The 18,567-nt window shown below is 33.3% G+C and overlaps 1 protein-coding gene across 5 annotated transcripts in view; it reads right to left on the bottom strand.

Moving 5' to 3' along the window:
• LOC102806727 (uncharacterized) overlaps window positions 1-18,567 on the bottom strand; it is a 42,494-nt gene that overhangs the window by 16,833 nt on the left and 7,094 nt on the right. The window contains exons 1-2 of one of the 5 annotated variants that reach the window (XM_085490422.1): window positions 9,259-9,501; window positions 3,086-4,035 (exon numbers count right to left, since the gene is read on the bottom strand). In XM_085490422.1, the coding sequence (XP_085346548.1) occupies window positions 3,086-4,035; window positions 9,259-9,391 (1,083 nt within the window). In that variant the 5' untranslated portion in view covers window positions 9,392-9,501. Of the gene's footprint in view, window positions 1-3,085; window positions 4,036-9,258; window positions 9,502-18,567 lie in introns of those variants that run through there. The other 4 variants (XM_085508694.1, XM_085490399.1, XM_085490409.1 and 1 more) reach the window with 4 other exon arrangements.

Below are 18,567 nucleotides of genomic sequence, written 5' to 3'. Positions count from 1 at the left end.
GTTTGAAATTCAATTGTCATGTTTATATCAGTTGTTGTTTTGCGGGATTAGCAGGACAGGGGGAATGATAAGCATTTACTTAGTGAACAGAGGCGGAGTTAATTACCAGTGTGAATGAAATCTTCCCAGGCATGCATGAGAAATGATTGATTGATTTTTAATATTTTTTTGACAAAAATAGCTGCTAGTTAGTTAAATTCAACAATATCTAAAAATACCAGAGAGGATCATGCAACCCAAAATATCCTGCCTTTATACCAAATTTAAACATAATCTGTTGAAATGTATTTGAGAAATGGGTAGACAAAATGGCAGCCAGTCGGCCATATTGAATCAAATCGTGAAACAAAATTACATGCATTATTAACCCACTATGAGTAATAAAATTGGTCAAATGCAGGACCGAACCCAAAACAAAAGTCACTTTTTCGGACTAAGTCTGATAGGAACAAACTATTAGTAACACAAGACATACAGAACCATTTGAATGTGAGAAATTACAATAGAGCTCATTGTAAATATATGAATTTACAAGCCAGTGAATATGCTCAAAGTAGTGAAAGTAGTGCCTTGTAAAATTAATGCTTTTACAGTATCCAGAAAATTATTTACTGGTACAATGATGCGAGACAATGAAACTCATTATGTAAAATCACTTGTGTTTGGACTGACATACCAACATACTTAGTATTGGGAGAGTTCACCACACAGTTCAATGGTCCATTCAAATTGTTTATATGAAAATTCCTAAGTTTAAATTAAGGTAGAGATGCAGTTTATTTGTGAATTTCAATCAAAAATAGTTTTTTTCGTTTTTTATATAGATTTTTATCTAAAGAACATTCTGTGAAAATTTGACCAATGAATTCTTATTGGAACACCGTTAAAATTGCTGTTTATTTTCTGGTTAAAAATAAAAAACACTCGCACGTGGCATGGTTTATGTCCAATTGCCTAATTTGCATGAGTAACCAAATAACAGGACCTTTGATTGACAATATGCAAATCGAGATTGTACGGGTCATAGTTCATTCAATTCACGCATCATTCAGGAATGATTGAAATGTCCGAAAATGACGCCAAAATACACCCTAAAAGTCCCATTTTATTTTTTTCTAAATCCCATCCCGAATTTACGGCAGAATCTGGTCCCTCAAATAAGGGACACGTGAGCTTTGATTCTAACCGGATATATTGCACTGGGTCGGGGAGATACAAACTTTCGTGTATCTTTTGTCTAATGGGTACCTGTACTTCGATCATTCGCAAGTTTTGCTAGGTAGTGCGAGACAGCTTTGTTTGCAACCGGACGAACTCCGTTTAATTCAATGAAGCAAACAACTGACAATGCTAAAATAAATTGCAGAGGTACGCTAAAATTAATTGAAAACAAGCAAATAATGTCAATGAAAAATAAATCACAGAGAGAGGTAACTTGATACATTAACAACTCTTTTGACGCACTGACCGCTTCTCCGCGTCTGATGTTTTGTTTTCCTTGTCATAATACTTACTGATTGATGATTTTGTTTTGATTTTTGAGTTTTTTAGCCTGCAACTCGGCCACGACCTTTGCTTTTTCCGTGAAAAATGGGGAAGTTTACGTCAATTTGACGGAGATTTCATTTTTTTAAAACTAACACACTGTTTAGCACTCCGATTTTTTTCATTTGCTGATTTCTATTCGGAAAAATTCGACCGCTCGAAAATGCACCTTAATTTTGCACTCTTAAAACATGTCAGATTTCCAACACTAATTATTTAATCCAACACAAATTATTTAAAACCGGTCGAAATTTTTGAACTTTTACGTTGCAGGCGACCGTCGCCGGTAGTACAACAGCATGTTTTGTACGTACATCCGTGCGCTGATTGTCTGCGACTGTCTTAGAAAATCCCTGAATAAGGTTACCAAAATCGTAAAAAAATAAAAAAATGCCTCCTTAAAAAACGAACAGAATTCAAATATTTCTTTTAACAAATATGTTGCAGTGGGAAAAATGGGATTGGAAACGTTGAACAAAACTTCTGTGCCTCGCGTTTCGATTCTAGGATTACGCGATTTGTCATTATTGTGCGTTCGCTTCCTGGAGTTGGTTCTCAATACTACATAACAATTATCGAGGATAAATAATTTAATATCCCACTTTGTACTCTTCACGGTAAACCATAGGCTCTGAAATACTCGTAGATTTTTTATTGAAAATACATCGAAGAGAAGCCATGATGTTTTGGTCGTGATAAAAGGTCACCTTCCTAGGACCGCCTCCTGTTTAATAATTCATGAGATGACGTCATATTTACTGGGCATTGACACGTGTTTTTACCGACCCCATCAAAACACTGGTATGAATGACGTGTTTCTGATTTATATATTCAAGAGCAGTTGTTCTGGTCCAACGATTTTACATAAAATGTCTATGTCTATACGCTAACTTTCAATTTCAATAGTCTAGAAAGTATGACGAAGTATGACAAAGCAGTAATTCCCGGTTTAACGCGCAAATATGCAAATTAGCCTTTTTCTCGTCTTCTATTTTTGGTGAATTCTTGGGTTTTAAATTAAAATAGCTGATAGACGCTTTGGCCATTTGCCTCGAAAATTTCACACATTATTGACAAGGTGTTGCCCCTACAAAATGCGTCCGGACAGTTTATTACGGCGAGTGGAACAAAAATAACAAGTCCGCAATTAACATGGATATATAAATTATGCAAAAATAGAAAAGAGTGAACTTTGAGGTCATGCTGTGCGACTTTGAAAGCCGTTAGAGAGATGAGTGGACGCATTTGAATTAGTAGTATACCAAGGTATCCAGTGATGTAATTTTACCCACAAACGGACTTGAAGTTTTTAAGCTAATTTTTTTTAAACCACTTTTGTCCAAAAAAGCATATTTTTGACCCAAAATCAAAAACGCATTCTGGATATTTAAAATAAAGACAAGTTTTACAAAGTTTGTATAATAAGCTTTCAGAAAATATATAACATGTTGGATATATAATACCATCTTCATTGTCTAATTACTCAATTAAAAAGCAAGCCGAATAAACTGCATCTCTACCTTAAGACATGCAAACTCACCTCATTAATATCATCTAAGTCTTTGACGTAACTCCTTTCGGTATCAATTATTTCATTCACAACTCTAAAAATATAAGTATCATCGTCCAAAATACTCATTTTACGTTTATATGACATGGGAGGAGTTGTTGGAGGTGAAGCAGCTCCGTTTATTGCAGTATCAGTATTAACAATTACAGGCGGATTTATCCGTGATGATTTACGTCGTATTCTTGGATCCTTCTCTTTGATGGCAGTCGTCTCATCAGTGTTAATTGTTACTTGTTTATGCTTTGGTGTAGATTGATTATCTTTCACATTTGTAGTCCTGTCAAGATTGGCTGCTTTTTTAGATGTATTCTGATTGGTCAGTATTACAGGCACACCATTGGCAATATTTTCACTTGGGCAAGGTACTGCATTTGTGTCTGTTTGGTCATTCTTGCTATCATGACCATGTTTATTGTCTGATGATTGGATATTCTCAACTTCTTTGCATACATCTGTATTTTTGTGTATATTTTCTGGCCCACTGAGTTTTTCTTTCTCAGTGCTTGAGATAGAATCATTGCTGACATCCTTCTGTATGGTCCGATTCTCAAACCTCTTATTTTCATCTTCCGGTGATGACGCATCTTTACTGAAAAACTGATTTTCATTCGATGATGCAGACGTTTCTGATGAGGTAGAAAGAATGCTGACTGGTCGACAGTCCTTGTCATCTGCATGTTGATTGGTCGATTCTTTATCCGACTTTTCATTGGTTGAAGGCACTTGTAATTCCTGATTAGATGATGGTAGAGATTTATTATCAAAACTAAATGTAGAATGTAAATCTTTGTTATCCGTTTTGTGATTGGCTAAATATTCTTTGCTTTCACTATCCTGACCAGTGCACACATCTGATGTGTTGTTAGCCAAGGTGTCATACAGATCTATCAAAGTTGGACTAATGTCCATAGATGATTCTGCTGAAGAGAAAATAATACAACAGTTAGCTTTTTCATACTTTACAGATTAGAATGAAATAAAAACTTGTTTATTGCTATAAGACAACAGAGTAATGCATCATACCTATTGTAAATTCAGAAAACAGTGAAGTGTGATATATTGATAGTAAGGTAAACACAAAGTGTCAATTGTTTAGTCAGGAACTAGGGTTGGGTTAACAGAATTAATTCACTTCCTTCCTTTGCATAAACTAAAACATATACATCTGAAACCACTGTTGTAAAGTAGGTGAAATCTACCTTAAAGGCAAAGAAAACTACCAGACCACATCAATCAACATATTCTAACTTGTTACTGTTTAAGTGCCAAAGGCTACTTATCTCACCCTCGAGATGAGGGTTGTACAACATTAGTCTACACAGAATGTACAAATATGTATATCATTGAATAGAGTTGAAGCCCATGAACAATTAATCCACTGTAGACAGTAAAAAGCATGGTAATATCCCTCCCTATAGAGTACTGGTACATGTACTGCCTTGGTTGATACACTGCTACGGGTCATTAGTGGTGTTCAGACTATACTCTAGTACAAGCTAAGATTAAACCTCATCCCATGTTTGCAAATCGGCTAGACCCAGTTTTGCTCACACAGGAGAGGGTCCAACTTTTAGTACAGACTAAGGGATGACCAAACTTGCAAACAATATACAAAATTTCAGTCATTTTAACCTTTAAGAGTAACCCTGTAAGGATATTTATTTTCGTTCCATGATTATAAAACAATAACAACACAAATTCAGATGGATTAGTTCTAGTAAGACACTCAAGTCGCCATATTATTAAGAGTTGAACCAGTCACATGATTTATGCAATATGTACTGTTTGTAAGAAAATAAAGTTGTAATTGTTGAAAATGGGTATTTATCAGGCATACAGATGGTAACAAAAATAAATTTAAGCCCAAATTCCTTCACAAAGATGGGCTTAAAATAGCTACTATGATCAACAATTTATGAAATTAATGTTAACACACTGCCTGAACACAAATAAACAGTACATGTTTCAAAATCAACTTATTCTGTACAGACACCTGTACCTGTAGCTACTACATGTATGATCAACAATTTATGAAATTAATGTTAACACACTGCCTGAACACAAATAAACAGTACATGTTTCAAAATCAACTTATTCTGTACAGACACCTGTACCTGTAGCTACTACATGTATGATCAACAATTTATGAAATTAATGTTAACACACTGCCTGAACACAAATAAACAGTACATGTTTCAAAATCAACTTATTCTGTACAGACACCTGTACCTGTAGCTACTACATGTATGATCAACAATTTATGAAATTAATGTTAACACACTGCCTGAACACAAATAAACAGTACATGTTTCAAAATCAACTTATTCTGTACAGACACCTGTACCTGTAGCTACTACATGTATGATCAACAATTTATGAAATTAATGTTAACACACTGCCTGAACACAAATAAACAGTACATGTTTCAAAATCAACTTATTAAGTACAGTCACCTGATAACAACAGCAACAATAAATTCTGAGCTTTATGTGCCATTGTTAAGTATACAGGGGGAAAAAAAGGTTAACTTAAAGACATAATAAAAAGTTTGACCCTGGTCGTCCTGTGAGTTGTAAACATGTACATGTAGGAGATTGGACAGCTGTGCATTCAGACTGATCTATTTGCTACACTTAGTGTAATATAATAATAGAATAGATCCTTTCAAGTTTTAAACAGAAACGAGCATTATAAATTTTGAATAAAAATACTAACAAGCAGCCTATCGGCTGAGATAGCTGCGCTGTTAGCAATGCACATTTCAATTAAAGAACTGAAGACATCATTAGAAAATGAACAATATGAATAGTATCAAAGCAATCGGACTTACAGTTTTTAACAAGAAGTCGAAAATATCACTTTCTACAAAAAATGACAAAAATATTCACCAAAATTAGAGAGTTGAAGATATCACGAAATGAACAAATCTGAGAATGGTCTACATGTAGTATATATATATGTAATATCAAAGCAATTGAACTATTGGTTTTTAACAAGAAGTCGAAAATATCACTTTTTACCAAAAATGACAAAAATATTCACCAAAATTAGAGAATTGAAGATATCATCACAAAATGAACAAATCTGAGAGAGGTCCACATGTAGTACCTATATATGTAATATCAAAGCAATCGGACTTGCGGTTTTTAACTAGAAGTTGAAAATATCACTTTTTACCAAAAATGACAAAAATATTCACCAAAATTAGAGAATTGAAGATATCATCACAAAATGAACAAATCTGAAATAAAAAATAAAATCGTTTTTGTAGGATGGAAACTTTTTGAGGTCAAAACCCCCCACCCTTAAACTAAAGGAAACAAGTTTTTTAATCGACATCGATCTTTTGACGTTGTCCCTTATTGTATTGTTAACAGTTTATAAAATCATGCAAGGAACTGTCATGATTCTAATAATTTAAATTTCAGTTGACTTCTCAGACTTTGGAAATTTAAAAAATTATGCTCTTGCAAAATTCAATTGGCTCACAGTACATTGTCAAATAGTACCATAAATAGAAATACCCCCAAAAGTTACCAACGATTTATGGAAGGAAATGTTTCAACAATGACATCACCTAGCATTTTATAGACTCAATTAGATCATGTAAGGTACTACCTTCCATGATTACCGGTAGATGATGTCATTGTTACAACAGGTATTTGTGTTTTTACCGTGATCTCAAAAATAAATCATTACTTGTTTTGAATAAAAATACACCTTTTTTATTATTAAACAAACAAGAAGGACTGGGTTTTAATTGAATAAGTCAGGAGTTTTAATTGTACACCAAATCCCCTTTCCTGTCAGGCTAAACAGGTGTTCAGCCAACCCTCATACCCAAAGAAAAATTTGAAAGCAGTATTTTAGGTTGTCATGATTAAAAATGACAAGTCGCTAAACAGAAAAATCTTGAATGACAAGACACACATAACAAGCAGCCTATCGGCTGAGATAGCTCCGCTGTTAGCAATGCACATTTCAATTAAAGAACTGAAGACATCATTAGAAAATGAACATTATGTATAGTATCAAAGCAATTGGACTTGCGGTTAAGAAGTCGAAAATATCACTTTTTACCAAAAATGACAACAAGCAGCCTATCGGCTGAGATAGCTCCGCTGTTAGCAATGCACATTTCAATTAAAGAACTGAAGACATCATTAGAAAATGAACAATATGAATAGTATCAAAGCAATCGGACTTACAGTTTTTAACAAGAAGTCGAAAATATCACTTTTTACCAAAAATGACAACAAGCAGCCTATCGGCTGAGATAGCTCCGCTGTTAGCAATGCACATTTCAATTAAAGAACTGAAGACATCATTAGAAAATGAACAATATGAATAGTATCAAAGCAATCGGACTTACAGTTTTTAACAAGAAGTCGAAAATATCACTTTTTACCAAAAATTACAAAAATATTCACCAAAATAAATTAATTAGAGAATTGAAGATATCATCACAAAACGAACAAATCTGAGAGAGGTCCACATGTAGTACCTATATATGGAATATCAAAGCAATCGGACTTACAGTTTTCAACAAGAAGTCGAAAATATCACTTTTTACCAAAAATGACAAAAATATTCACCAAAATTAGAGAATTGAAGATATCATTACAAAATGAACAAATCTGAGAAAGGTCCACATGTAGTACCTATATATGTAATATCAAAACAATTGCACTTGCGGTTTTTAACAAGAAGTCAAAAATATCACTTTTTACCAAAAATGACAAAAATATTCACCAAAATTAGAGAATTGAAGATATCAACATGAAATGAACAAACCTAAGAGAGGTCTACCCAAGGTACATATACACCAAGTATCAAAGCATTCAGGCTTGTAGTTTTCAAGAAGAAGTCAAAAAAGTAAAACATTGACACGGACGACGATGGACAATCACTCATATGATAAGCTCCGCTCGACGACAGCGACGACAGCGGAGCTAAAAACTGATTAGTGTTTTATAATACCGGTACATATCTCCCAGGAGAGAGGAGACCTTAACAAAAAACTCCTATACTCAGTATCTTAATGAGTTATACAAGAGAGAAATTAAGAACTACCAGTAGTAGATTGACATTACTATAGCTGAATTGTACCAGAACAAAAATGTCAATAGTCAATGTTATATCTGCAGTACTGTTATTACTAGTATTTCAATCAATAAACAAGCTGTTCACAGTCTTAAGTTTCAAACTGAATATTAGAAAGCAATATTTCACAAAAGGTAATTTTAAATGTTGTCATGGTTAACTAAGTTTTCAATTTAAAAGTACCAGAATGGCAGTTTCAGTCTATAGAGTATTTAATTGTGCAGAAACTTCATTTATATGTAAAGTTAATAAAATGAAGGTACTGTAATGTTAATGGTACGAGCATGTCATCACCATTCAATTAGTAAACAATGTGGTTTACTGTTACCTTTGCACCTATATCAACATTTTCACATCAGTGAATACAAGTAATATTTCAAAGAATATTTATACAGTGTACAGTTGCCTTTGTAAACTCTGTCAAAATGTGATATTAAAATGACAGTTTAATTAATACAGAATCAGAGTGCAACAAAGAAATATTGCACTGCAGGTGTTGGAAGATTACAACTACTGGTATTATAGATTATAGAAACTATTGTACGATAAACATATATTAGTATACAATTTTCTAAATTTTCAGCGTTTCCATTTTCTTCAAACATGCTTCCTGTACTACAGGTACAGATATTTTTGTCAAAATTATACCACAGATTATTTTAGACCTAATAATTCTGCCATGTGGCAACATATAAGGATCCTACACATTTTGTTGATAGATTGATTTCATATAAACACAAGCAAGTACAACACAAGTTTAGGAAATTAAATAAAACAATATCCAATAACGGTGTAATTTCTACAAATATTATAAACACAGGCCTGAGAGTGATATGTTAAATATGTGCATACATGTATGATACATAAAGCTGATACTATAAATAGAACAAGTAAATAATCCACATGCTTTATGGTTAACAAAATTATGAGCATGAACAGAAAGTCAGCTGCACATGCAGACTGTGTAGTACAACTGCCGCTGCAGAAAAATCAGACATGTGACAGAAAACTGCCCCTCCCACCTACAGAGCCGACATTACCTGGATAGACAACACTTTTCTTCTTCCACTTCATTTTAGTTTTCCTATGAAACGACTTCATTTTAACCAACGGTAGTACAACTGACAACATTTCAAAGAAACGTACAGATAGAACTACAGGCAATATTACCATGCTAGTATTACAAAAATGCTGACGCAACACTTTCACTTGTACAGATACAAGAAACAAGCAAGCAGTCCCAACCAGCTATTTATACTAAGAATTTAACGATGATGTCATTTTTCTAAGTTCCACGTTGCAGGTTCTCTGAAATATAATACTAACGGATGAGCTCATCTAGGTTCAAAATTTGAACTAGATATGAAAGCTTGAATGTGATTGGCTGATGATGATCTCATTCCCAGGTTGGATGAGGTCATGTACATCTCTGGTTTCTATAAGTACACTGACAGAATTGACAATACAGAAATAATTATTTACGTACAGGCATTCATTACATTGTCTCTAAACAGAAACATGAATGTGGCAATAATGAAAGGAATGTGTGGGCAATGCTATTAGAAACTAAAATTATACACTATAGCATAGAGGTCAAAATGAAAATGGAAGCGAACCGATAATAATTATAATAATTTATGTTAACTATATATATATAGCAGGAAGCAATTAAATATTTACACACTGTATACTTGATGAATAATTTAGCCACCCACTCATGCATAACCATATCAAAAGGAAGAGAAAATAAGTGATATTGCATATCATCATATAAGATTTTAATTCAGGCAGGACATTTTAATTCCTTATAAGAAACAGATTACAGTTATTTGAACTTACTGAACAGATACAGCAGTATTTTGTTACAACTAGGGCCCCTCATGCATGTAAAGTGAACTGATATTAAACATACATATTAAAAAAGGCACTTGTAAATGTATTTGAGCTGACCAGCATGATTCAAGCTGCAAAATGACATTTCGCAGAACAACATAAGTGTCGGGTATTTAAAATTGGCAACATACAATAGCTTGTTAGCAAAATTCATATTCAAAGGAATCTCTCATTATCATAGGCATACTATTAACATAAATTAACTCTAAGCCAATGAGAGAGATTCTAACTAGCAAGAAAATTCAACATGTATTTCTGTTCTATATTTAGAAAATAATGATCTCATGGATACATGTAGTTCCACGTTGCCAGCTAAACTAGTTCACTATTTGACCTAAATCTGAAAAACATGATGTAATATTGAATGATAGACCAGTAATGAGTAAGATTCGTAAAAAAAATCCAATTATGGTAATTTCTGTTTTCAGGCAGCATCCCCTCAAAATTTGAGAGAAGAAAAAAAACAAAGGTGTTTCTTATCACATGATTGTTTCTTATTTGTACAAGATAGAGCAATGGTTTATTTTTATTCCCACTGCAGTCATGGCATCCTGTTTTTTGTCAAGCTTTTATAGTCAAGACCAGTACATGGTATGTTATTACCTCAGTAAGGGACGACGTCAAAAGATCAATGTCGGATAAAAAACTTAATTCCTTTAGTTTTTTTTCCAAACCACCCTCCCCCCACTGAAACTTAATTGATAAATATTGGTCATGGCGTCAGACTACATTCACCATTAAATAGAAATTGATAATCGGACAGTAGTATTGCATAGCAGTTGGTTGTCGGGTGGGTGTAAAAAGATTTTACAAATGCACCTCATTTGACGCACAGATTTACACTCGAACCAAACCATTTTTCTTTTTTTTTCCCTTTTCGGTTATTTCTGTCCACGATTGGATAGAAAAAAAAAAACGAACTACAAATACTCCAAGATTTTTTTGACTTCATTAAAAAATAAAATCGTTTTTGTAGGATGGAAACTTTTTGAGGTCAAAACCCCCCACCCTTAAACTAAAGGAAACAAGTTTTTTAATCGACATCGATCTTTTGACGTTGTCCCTTATTGTATTGTTAACAGTTTATAAAATCATGCAAGGAACTGTCATGATTCTGATAATTTAAATTTCAGTTGACTTCTCAGACTTTGGAAATTTAAAAAATTATGCTCTTGCAAAATTCAATTGGCTCACAGTACATTGTCAAATAGTACCATAAATAGAAATACCCCCAAAAGTTACCAACGATTTATGGAAGGAAATGTTTCAACAATGACATCACCTAGCATTTTATAGACTCAATTAGATCATGTAAGGTACTACCTTCCATGATTACCGGTAGATGATGTCATTGTTACAACAGGTATTTGTGTTTTTACCGTGATCTCAAAAATAAATCATTACTTGTTTTGAATAAAAATACACCTTTTTTATTATTAAACAAACAAGAGGGACTGGGTTTTAATTGAATAAGTCAGGAGTTTTAATTGTACACCAAATCCCCTTTCCTGTCAGGCTAAACAGGTGTTCAGCCAACCCTCATACCCAAAGAAAAATTTGAAAGCAGTATTTTAGGTTGTCATGATTAAAAATGACAAGTCGCTAAACAGAAAAATCTTGAATGACAAGACACACATAACAAGCAGCCTATCGGCTGAGATAGCTCCGCTGTTAGCAATGCACATTTCAATTAAAGAACTGAAGACATCATTAGAAAATGAACATTATGTATAGTATCAAAGCAATCGGACTTGCAGTTTTTAACAAGAAGTCGAAAATATCACTTTCTACCAAAAATGACAAAAATATTCACCAAAATTAGAGAATTGAAGATATCATCACAAAATAAACAAATCTGAGAAAGGTCTACATGTAGTATCTATATATGTAATATCAAAACAAATGAACTTTTGGTTTTTAACAAGAAGTCGAAAATATCACTTTTTACCAAAAATGACAAAAATATTCACCAAAATTAGAGAATTGAAGATATCATCATGAAATGAACAAATCTGAGAAAGGTCTACATGTAGTATCTATATATGTAATATCAAAGCAATTGAACTATTGGTTTTTAACAAGAAGTCGAAAATATCACTTTTTACCAAAAATTACAAAAATATTCACCAAAATTAGAGAATTGAAGATATCAACATGAAATGAACAAACCTAAGAGAGGTCTACCCAAGGTACATATACACCAAGTATCAAAGCATTCAGGCTTGTAGTTTTCAAGAAGAAGTCGAAAAAGTAAAACATTGACACGGACGACGACGACGGACAATCACTCATATGATAAGCTCCGCTCGACAAAGTCGACAGCGGAGCTAATAAATATGTATCCTTTGAATTTGGTTTACGGGCTATGTTGCTCATATGTTAAAAGCAATAAAACATAGGAAACACTAACGACAACAATATACATTTTTGCTGTTTCATACTTTCACATGAACAGCTTTGATCATCAAAATTGTATTTGATTTTGCTTTTAATACATGTACTTTCTAGTAAGTAAAATTACAATTATGTGCAATTTTACATAGTACATATAGTCATGTTCAGGCAACACCAAGTAATGGCTAAGATTTAAGCTAATCTCATATATTTGCATATCAGCTAGACCCAATTACATTCATGCACAAGAGGAAACAGTTAAGCCTAATCTCACAACAAATTTACTTTCTGGATTAAAATAACAATGGATAACAAAAGATAGATTAACATTGTAAACAACATAAACAATAGTGTCCCATGATTCTTTGGTGCAATCCATGGGATTGAGCAGTTCCTCTTTAAGAATTTAATGATGATTACTCAGTAACAGTAACCAGGAAGGTATACATGTTAGTTCAAAGGTTATAAGACAATGGAAACAATGTTCCTAGATGTGTTCGTATTGATTGTCATGTCGGAAATGGCATATCAAAATGAATAGTTGTGAATATACCGGTAATAGTAAATCTTCCAAATGAACATTGAAAACAATGATGTTTAGGGTGTTTATCCCAAGCTAAGTATTCATGCACACTTTGTTACCCCATGCCAATGATCTGCAACGGGTCTTAAAAATTGATCAGATTTAATGCATGCTTAGCATTGCTTAGCCTGTGCCAAGCGTTCATGCACGTTTTCTTAGCATGGGCTAACATTTTTGAGCTGTTAGACCGTGCTGAGGAGCTGTTCACAAACTCAACTAATAAACAAGACAACAAAACCATGACTAAATGAGTATTAAATAAATGTAATCTGTCAATCTCATTGTCATGAGAATCTACAATGCAAATGTTGCACTTTAACGCACTAAAACTGTTGTATTAATTTAGACATTTTGTATTATGTTCATGCTTTCAGATGACATGTCTACAACATATGGCGGTAAGCACAGATATGATGTGACATTAGTACTTTAGATGGATTAAGCTGGGCATACCAAGAACTAACCTACAGTGAATGGCAAAGTGCCAAGTCAGCAAATTTTATACATACTGTAAAGGGAATCAGCCATGAAACTTGCACTGATACAAATACATCAACTAAACTGGGTATTTTGATTGATTTTGATAACCACACAATGTAATAGCACAGAGGAAACTTCAATCACAGGTAAGGATAATAAAAAGAAAGATTGCACTGGTGATCATATACGTGCAGATACAATAGCCTGAAATAATGATATGCGAATTAAGTACCAATCAATGTTTAACTAATAACTGCGCTTAGCAAAGTAAACAAATATTTTATACATATCTACTCCCATTAATATTTGTATGATTACCATGTAATGCAGGCTGATACAAAATTGGAAGGAGACAGATGTCAACACACTGTCTGCTTCAGCTCAATATAATCATACATAGCCACAATCATTATTAAACATAAAGATTTATATATTACATCTACAATTGGAAGTTTAGAGCTGAATTGAATAACTTAGTTTTAATGTTCCAGAACCACAAACACATAAATGAAGAAAAGGTGAAAAGTTCAGTTGAATTTAAATTTAAGATCACTGCTAATCACAACTGACAGCTCACATATTTTGTTGAAGTACACATTAAAAACCAATTTGATAATTAAATCATTGGGCCCTTAAAATATCTGCATCTGCTTGTTTAGAGTGTCTAATATTTAATGTTCTTTTAATCTAGCAACGTTTAATGAGACCTCTTCTTCTAACACTACACATTAACCTTAAAGTAGACCGTTTTGTGATAATTCAATATTGTAACAACATATTGTCATAGAAACAGTTGAATATGAGGCAATGTTATAGTTTTGACCTTTTACATGTATACATGTAACATTGTTTCAGTTTTTCTAAACCAACAAATTCATCACATTCTATTCAATAGCTTCCTGTGAACGACTTATACATCGACATAATACATGTAACAGTACCATTAATGCATGTCTGGATAATATACATTTAAAAAGCAACAAATATTCCAATCAACTTAAATCAAGGATATTCATTGAAAAACTAGAAACAGAATTATTTTATTGACTTACATCGACTGACAATGATCTATTCAGATAAAAACTGTTTCTAAACAAGCATATTGACAATTAAAGCCGCAAGCGGCGTCACCGGGGCCCAAGCTGATAAGATTCTGTTTCATAATTAATGAGGTCACATGTTAGACAATCAGGTAGCTCTTATTATCAGTAACATGAGGTCGAAATGAAGTTGGTACCATGTATTTACCTGCTTTGGTTATCGAAATATGGTTTTCAGGATATATAATGAGCCATGTTCTTATGCACAATAATGAGATTACATAATCATATATAGCCATTTCTAATGTCAGTTACATCTTTCATTCAATGTCTTCATAATGACACTAGTTACATGTCCTGCTCTACGACAGTGTTTCAGATATGACTGCTATGCATATTAATGAGTTCACATGACCATATATGGTCATCTGTTATTTTAATCAAATCTCTTGCTCACTGTTGTCATAATAACACAGGATTCATCTTCCTAACTGCAACAGTGCTTAAGATATAATGGTTATGCATATTAATGAGTTCACATGACCATATATGGTAATCTGTTATTTTAATCAAATCTCTTGTTCACTGTTGTCATGATAACACAGGAATTATCTTCCTAACTACAACAGTGTTTGAGATATAATGGTTATGCATATTAATGAGTTCACATGACCATATATGGTAATCTGTTATTTTAATGAAATCAATTGTTTAATGTTGTCATAATAACACAGGTTTCATCTTCCTAACTCCAACAGTGCTTGAGATATATCAGTTATGCATATTAATGAGGTTAGAAGCCCCCACCCCTTAGGCGCCCAGTGACAAAACCCAGCCACGTGCCATTCGGTTGAAAAAATGCATCTCAAGAGTAGAATGCACATATACAATTTTAGCCAAATCGGACCAATACAACACATGTAATTGCACAAGATCTGTTTTCATAAAATCCAAGATGGCGGCCAAACCATGTGACTGATCAAAATAATATTATTTTTCTCATATGGAGCTAAGGCCAGGCATGGTGAATATAAAAACATCTGGTAGATTGGTTGAATCACCTCTGAGAAACAAATGCCCAAACTTTTGGGCAATTTTGCTTAAAATCCAAGATGGCGGCCAAACCACGTGACTGATCTGAAATCTTTTTTAGGTTTCTGAAAGAGATAGATATACAGATGCCATGAAGCAAAATTGAAAATAATCCCACAAGTGTTGCCAGAGTAAAAAACTACTTCCTGTTTAGAAGAAATCCAAAATGGTGGCCAAACCACGTGACCAATCGTAATAATTTTATCAAACCTAAATGGGATTCATATATAGAAGCTAAATACAACACATGAGAGGATTCTGCTAGGTGGTTCTGAAGAAGAAGATTTTTTAGTGTTTTTTGCCGTTTTTAGGAAAAACAAAATGGCGGGAAAAGTCACATGACCGCTAAAGTTTTTATTACTGATATCTATTACACATGAGTTGTACTATATACCATAAAAAAATCTAGACGCCTAGACCCTCAGAAAGTGGTCAAACAGCCACTTCCGGTTTTATTTCAATTCAATATGGCTGCCAAACTAATTGACCAATCGAAATTTTGAAAGCATGTTGCACCAGTTCACATTAGGGACTATCAGTATAGAGCATTATCAGACCATTCCGTTCAGCAGTTTTCCCAAACGGCTTGACGAAAAAAGTTACGGAAGAAAGAAAGAAAGAAAGAAGAAAAAACCGGACAATAAGAATAGGGGCCTCGCCCTATGGGCTTGGGCCCCTAATAAATAATGAGTATAAATTGAGTAAAACTGATAGTTTAACCTTTGCATGTGTGGGTCAGCATCTTCGTGATGACCTTTGCTCACCCTTGGCATAAACATAATTATTAGTAGTACCCTGTTCCATTTCAAAGGATTGGGTTCTGACCAGCAAGACATAATATTTATATCAGAGCACTTGTTTCAAAACAGAGTAAAATTACCTTCTTTGCAGTCAATCAGAGTAGCATATGCCAGTACATTAAATGGAAATACTTCAGATTACAGGATTTATCCATTTAAGTATGAAATATAGCTCATTGTGTGCATTTTTTATATTAAACATCTTCATTTTAAACCTATTATACTTTCACTAAACTGAAATACCAACACGAGTACTACCAGGTAGTTATTTCATCCATTTAGTATTATATATTATGTACATGTAGGTTAACTTGAATTTCTCAGTAAGAAATATGTAAATATATGAATTTATTGTACAAAATAAAATGCTTAATAAGCACTCAAAAAAATTACAATTCACTGAGTGTTATTTTCAATTCAAACTATTCAGATTTGTAGGGATAGAAGCCTAAGGCACTTAATTCATGAGTAAACAAGCCATTGAGAATGTCATTGCCACCTCTGTTCTTGTAAATTGAATAATACATATAAAAAATGAAATGTAAGCATTTATATGCATCTTTTTGATCAAGGGTATATACCGGTACCAGATCTATACTGAATTAATGAGTCTTCTATATTGGCATAATGTAAAAAATATATCGCCATTCAAAATTATAGTGTATTGTGGGATGCAAGAGCAGACGTGATTTATGATTGGCAGCACTGTGTTTGATCATCTATCCCACAATACATTATGATTTGAAATGGCGATACAGTCAAAACACAAAACAACTTTTGTTGATATGATAGCACACAATTGTCTGTGAACCAAGTTTGGACCTAATTGGACAGGGTGTATTAGAGAGAAACATGTAAATGCCAAAATGTGTGAAAAATGACAAAAATTGTTCAACAAAATAGATGCCAGGCAACCATCGTAAATTAGATTGTGACATAATCAACTTTCCTAGATGTGCTAGAAAACAATCATCTGTGAACAAAGTTTTTGACATATTAAGTGTGAATTTGAGATACAAGCCAAAATGTGCACACACAATAATGACGAAAATTGATGTATTTTGTTCAACAAAATGGCTGACAGTCGACCATCTTGAATTGCATTGTAATACAAATCAATTTTTGTTGATGTGCTAGCACACAATTGTCTGTGAACCAAGTTTGGACCAAATTGGACTGCATGAATTTGAGATACAACCAAAATGTGCGAAAACTTACAAAAATTGCTGATTTTCATCAAACAAAAAGACTACATGTACCAGCCAATTTTTCATAGAATATTGACAAAATCAACTTGCATTTTGTGAATTAATATTCTGCCTCTGTACCAAATCTCAATAAACTTATTAATTGTATTATCAAGTTGCAAGCAAAAATGAACAAAAATAAGTACAGTATAATAAGTAAGTATGTAGAACAAAATGGCCACCAGACGATCAAAATAAGAATTTAAAAAAATAATACATGTGCCTACAGGTGTTATCCATATTCCAAGTTTGAACAGACTCAACCTTCACAACTACAAGACAATGCTCTACACATACAAAATATAGGTTTTCAGGCTATTTTTGGGTCAAGTATGGCCATTTTGTATTCGAACAGAAAAAAAACCTGGGGCATACATTTCTCTAAACTACTGTAGATTCAAAACTAATATTGCACTGCAAGTGAATTGACCTTGAACATTACTATAAAGAGCAGCATATTAACCTGACACACCCAGGTTATTTGATGGCACTTTCTATTCACAAGCAGACACACAGCTCTCTCTATATTTATTTCACAGACAATGACTGGAATGTATTTTACATTCCATCTCACTGCATATACTTGTGTAGACATCTACATTAATGAACACTGACCAGTACCTGATAAAGTAGAAACAAGAAACGAGACAAGACAAAAGTGCATATGTTGTAAGAACAAAATAGCAACAAATAGCATTAGACTTTAATTTTTCAAAAACTTTTTACCAGCTTATCATTTTGGACACTAAAGATTTTGGTGTATTTGTTTGGAATTACTGGTATATGGTACAGCTATAAACTAAGTTTGGTTTATCGCTAC

This window comes from Saccoglossus kowalevskii, chromosome 2 (assembly GCF_978046115.1).
Source record: "Saccoglossus kowalevskii chromosome 2, keSacKowa6.1, whole genome shotgun sequence".
NCBI classification, from domain to species: Eukaryota; Metazoa; Hemichordata; class Enteropneusta; family Harrimaniidae; genus Saccoglossus; species Saccoglossus kowalevskii.
The sequence above is the reverse complement of the archived record's forward strand: the minus strand, read 5'-3'. Positions and strand labels throughout refer to the sequence as shown.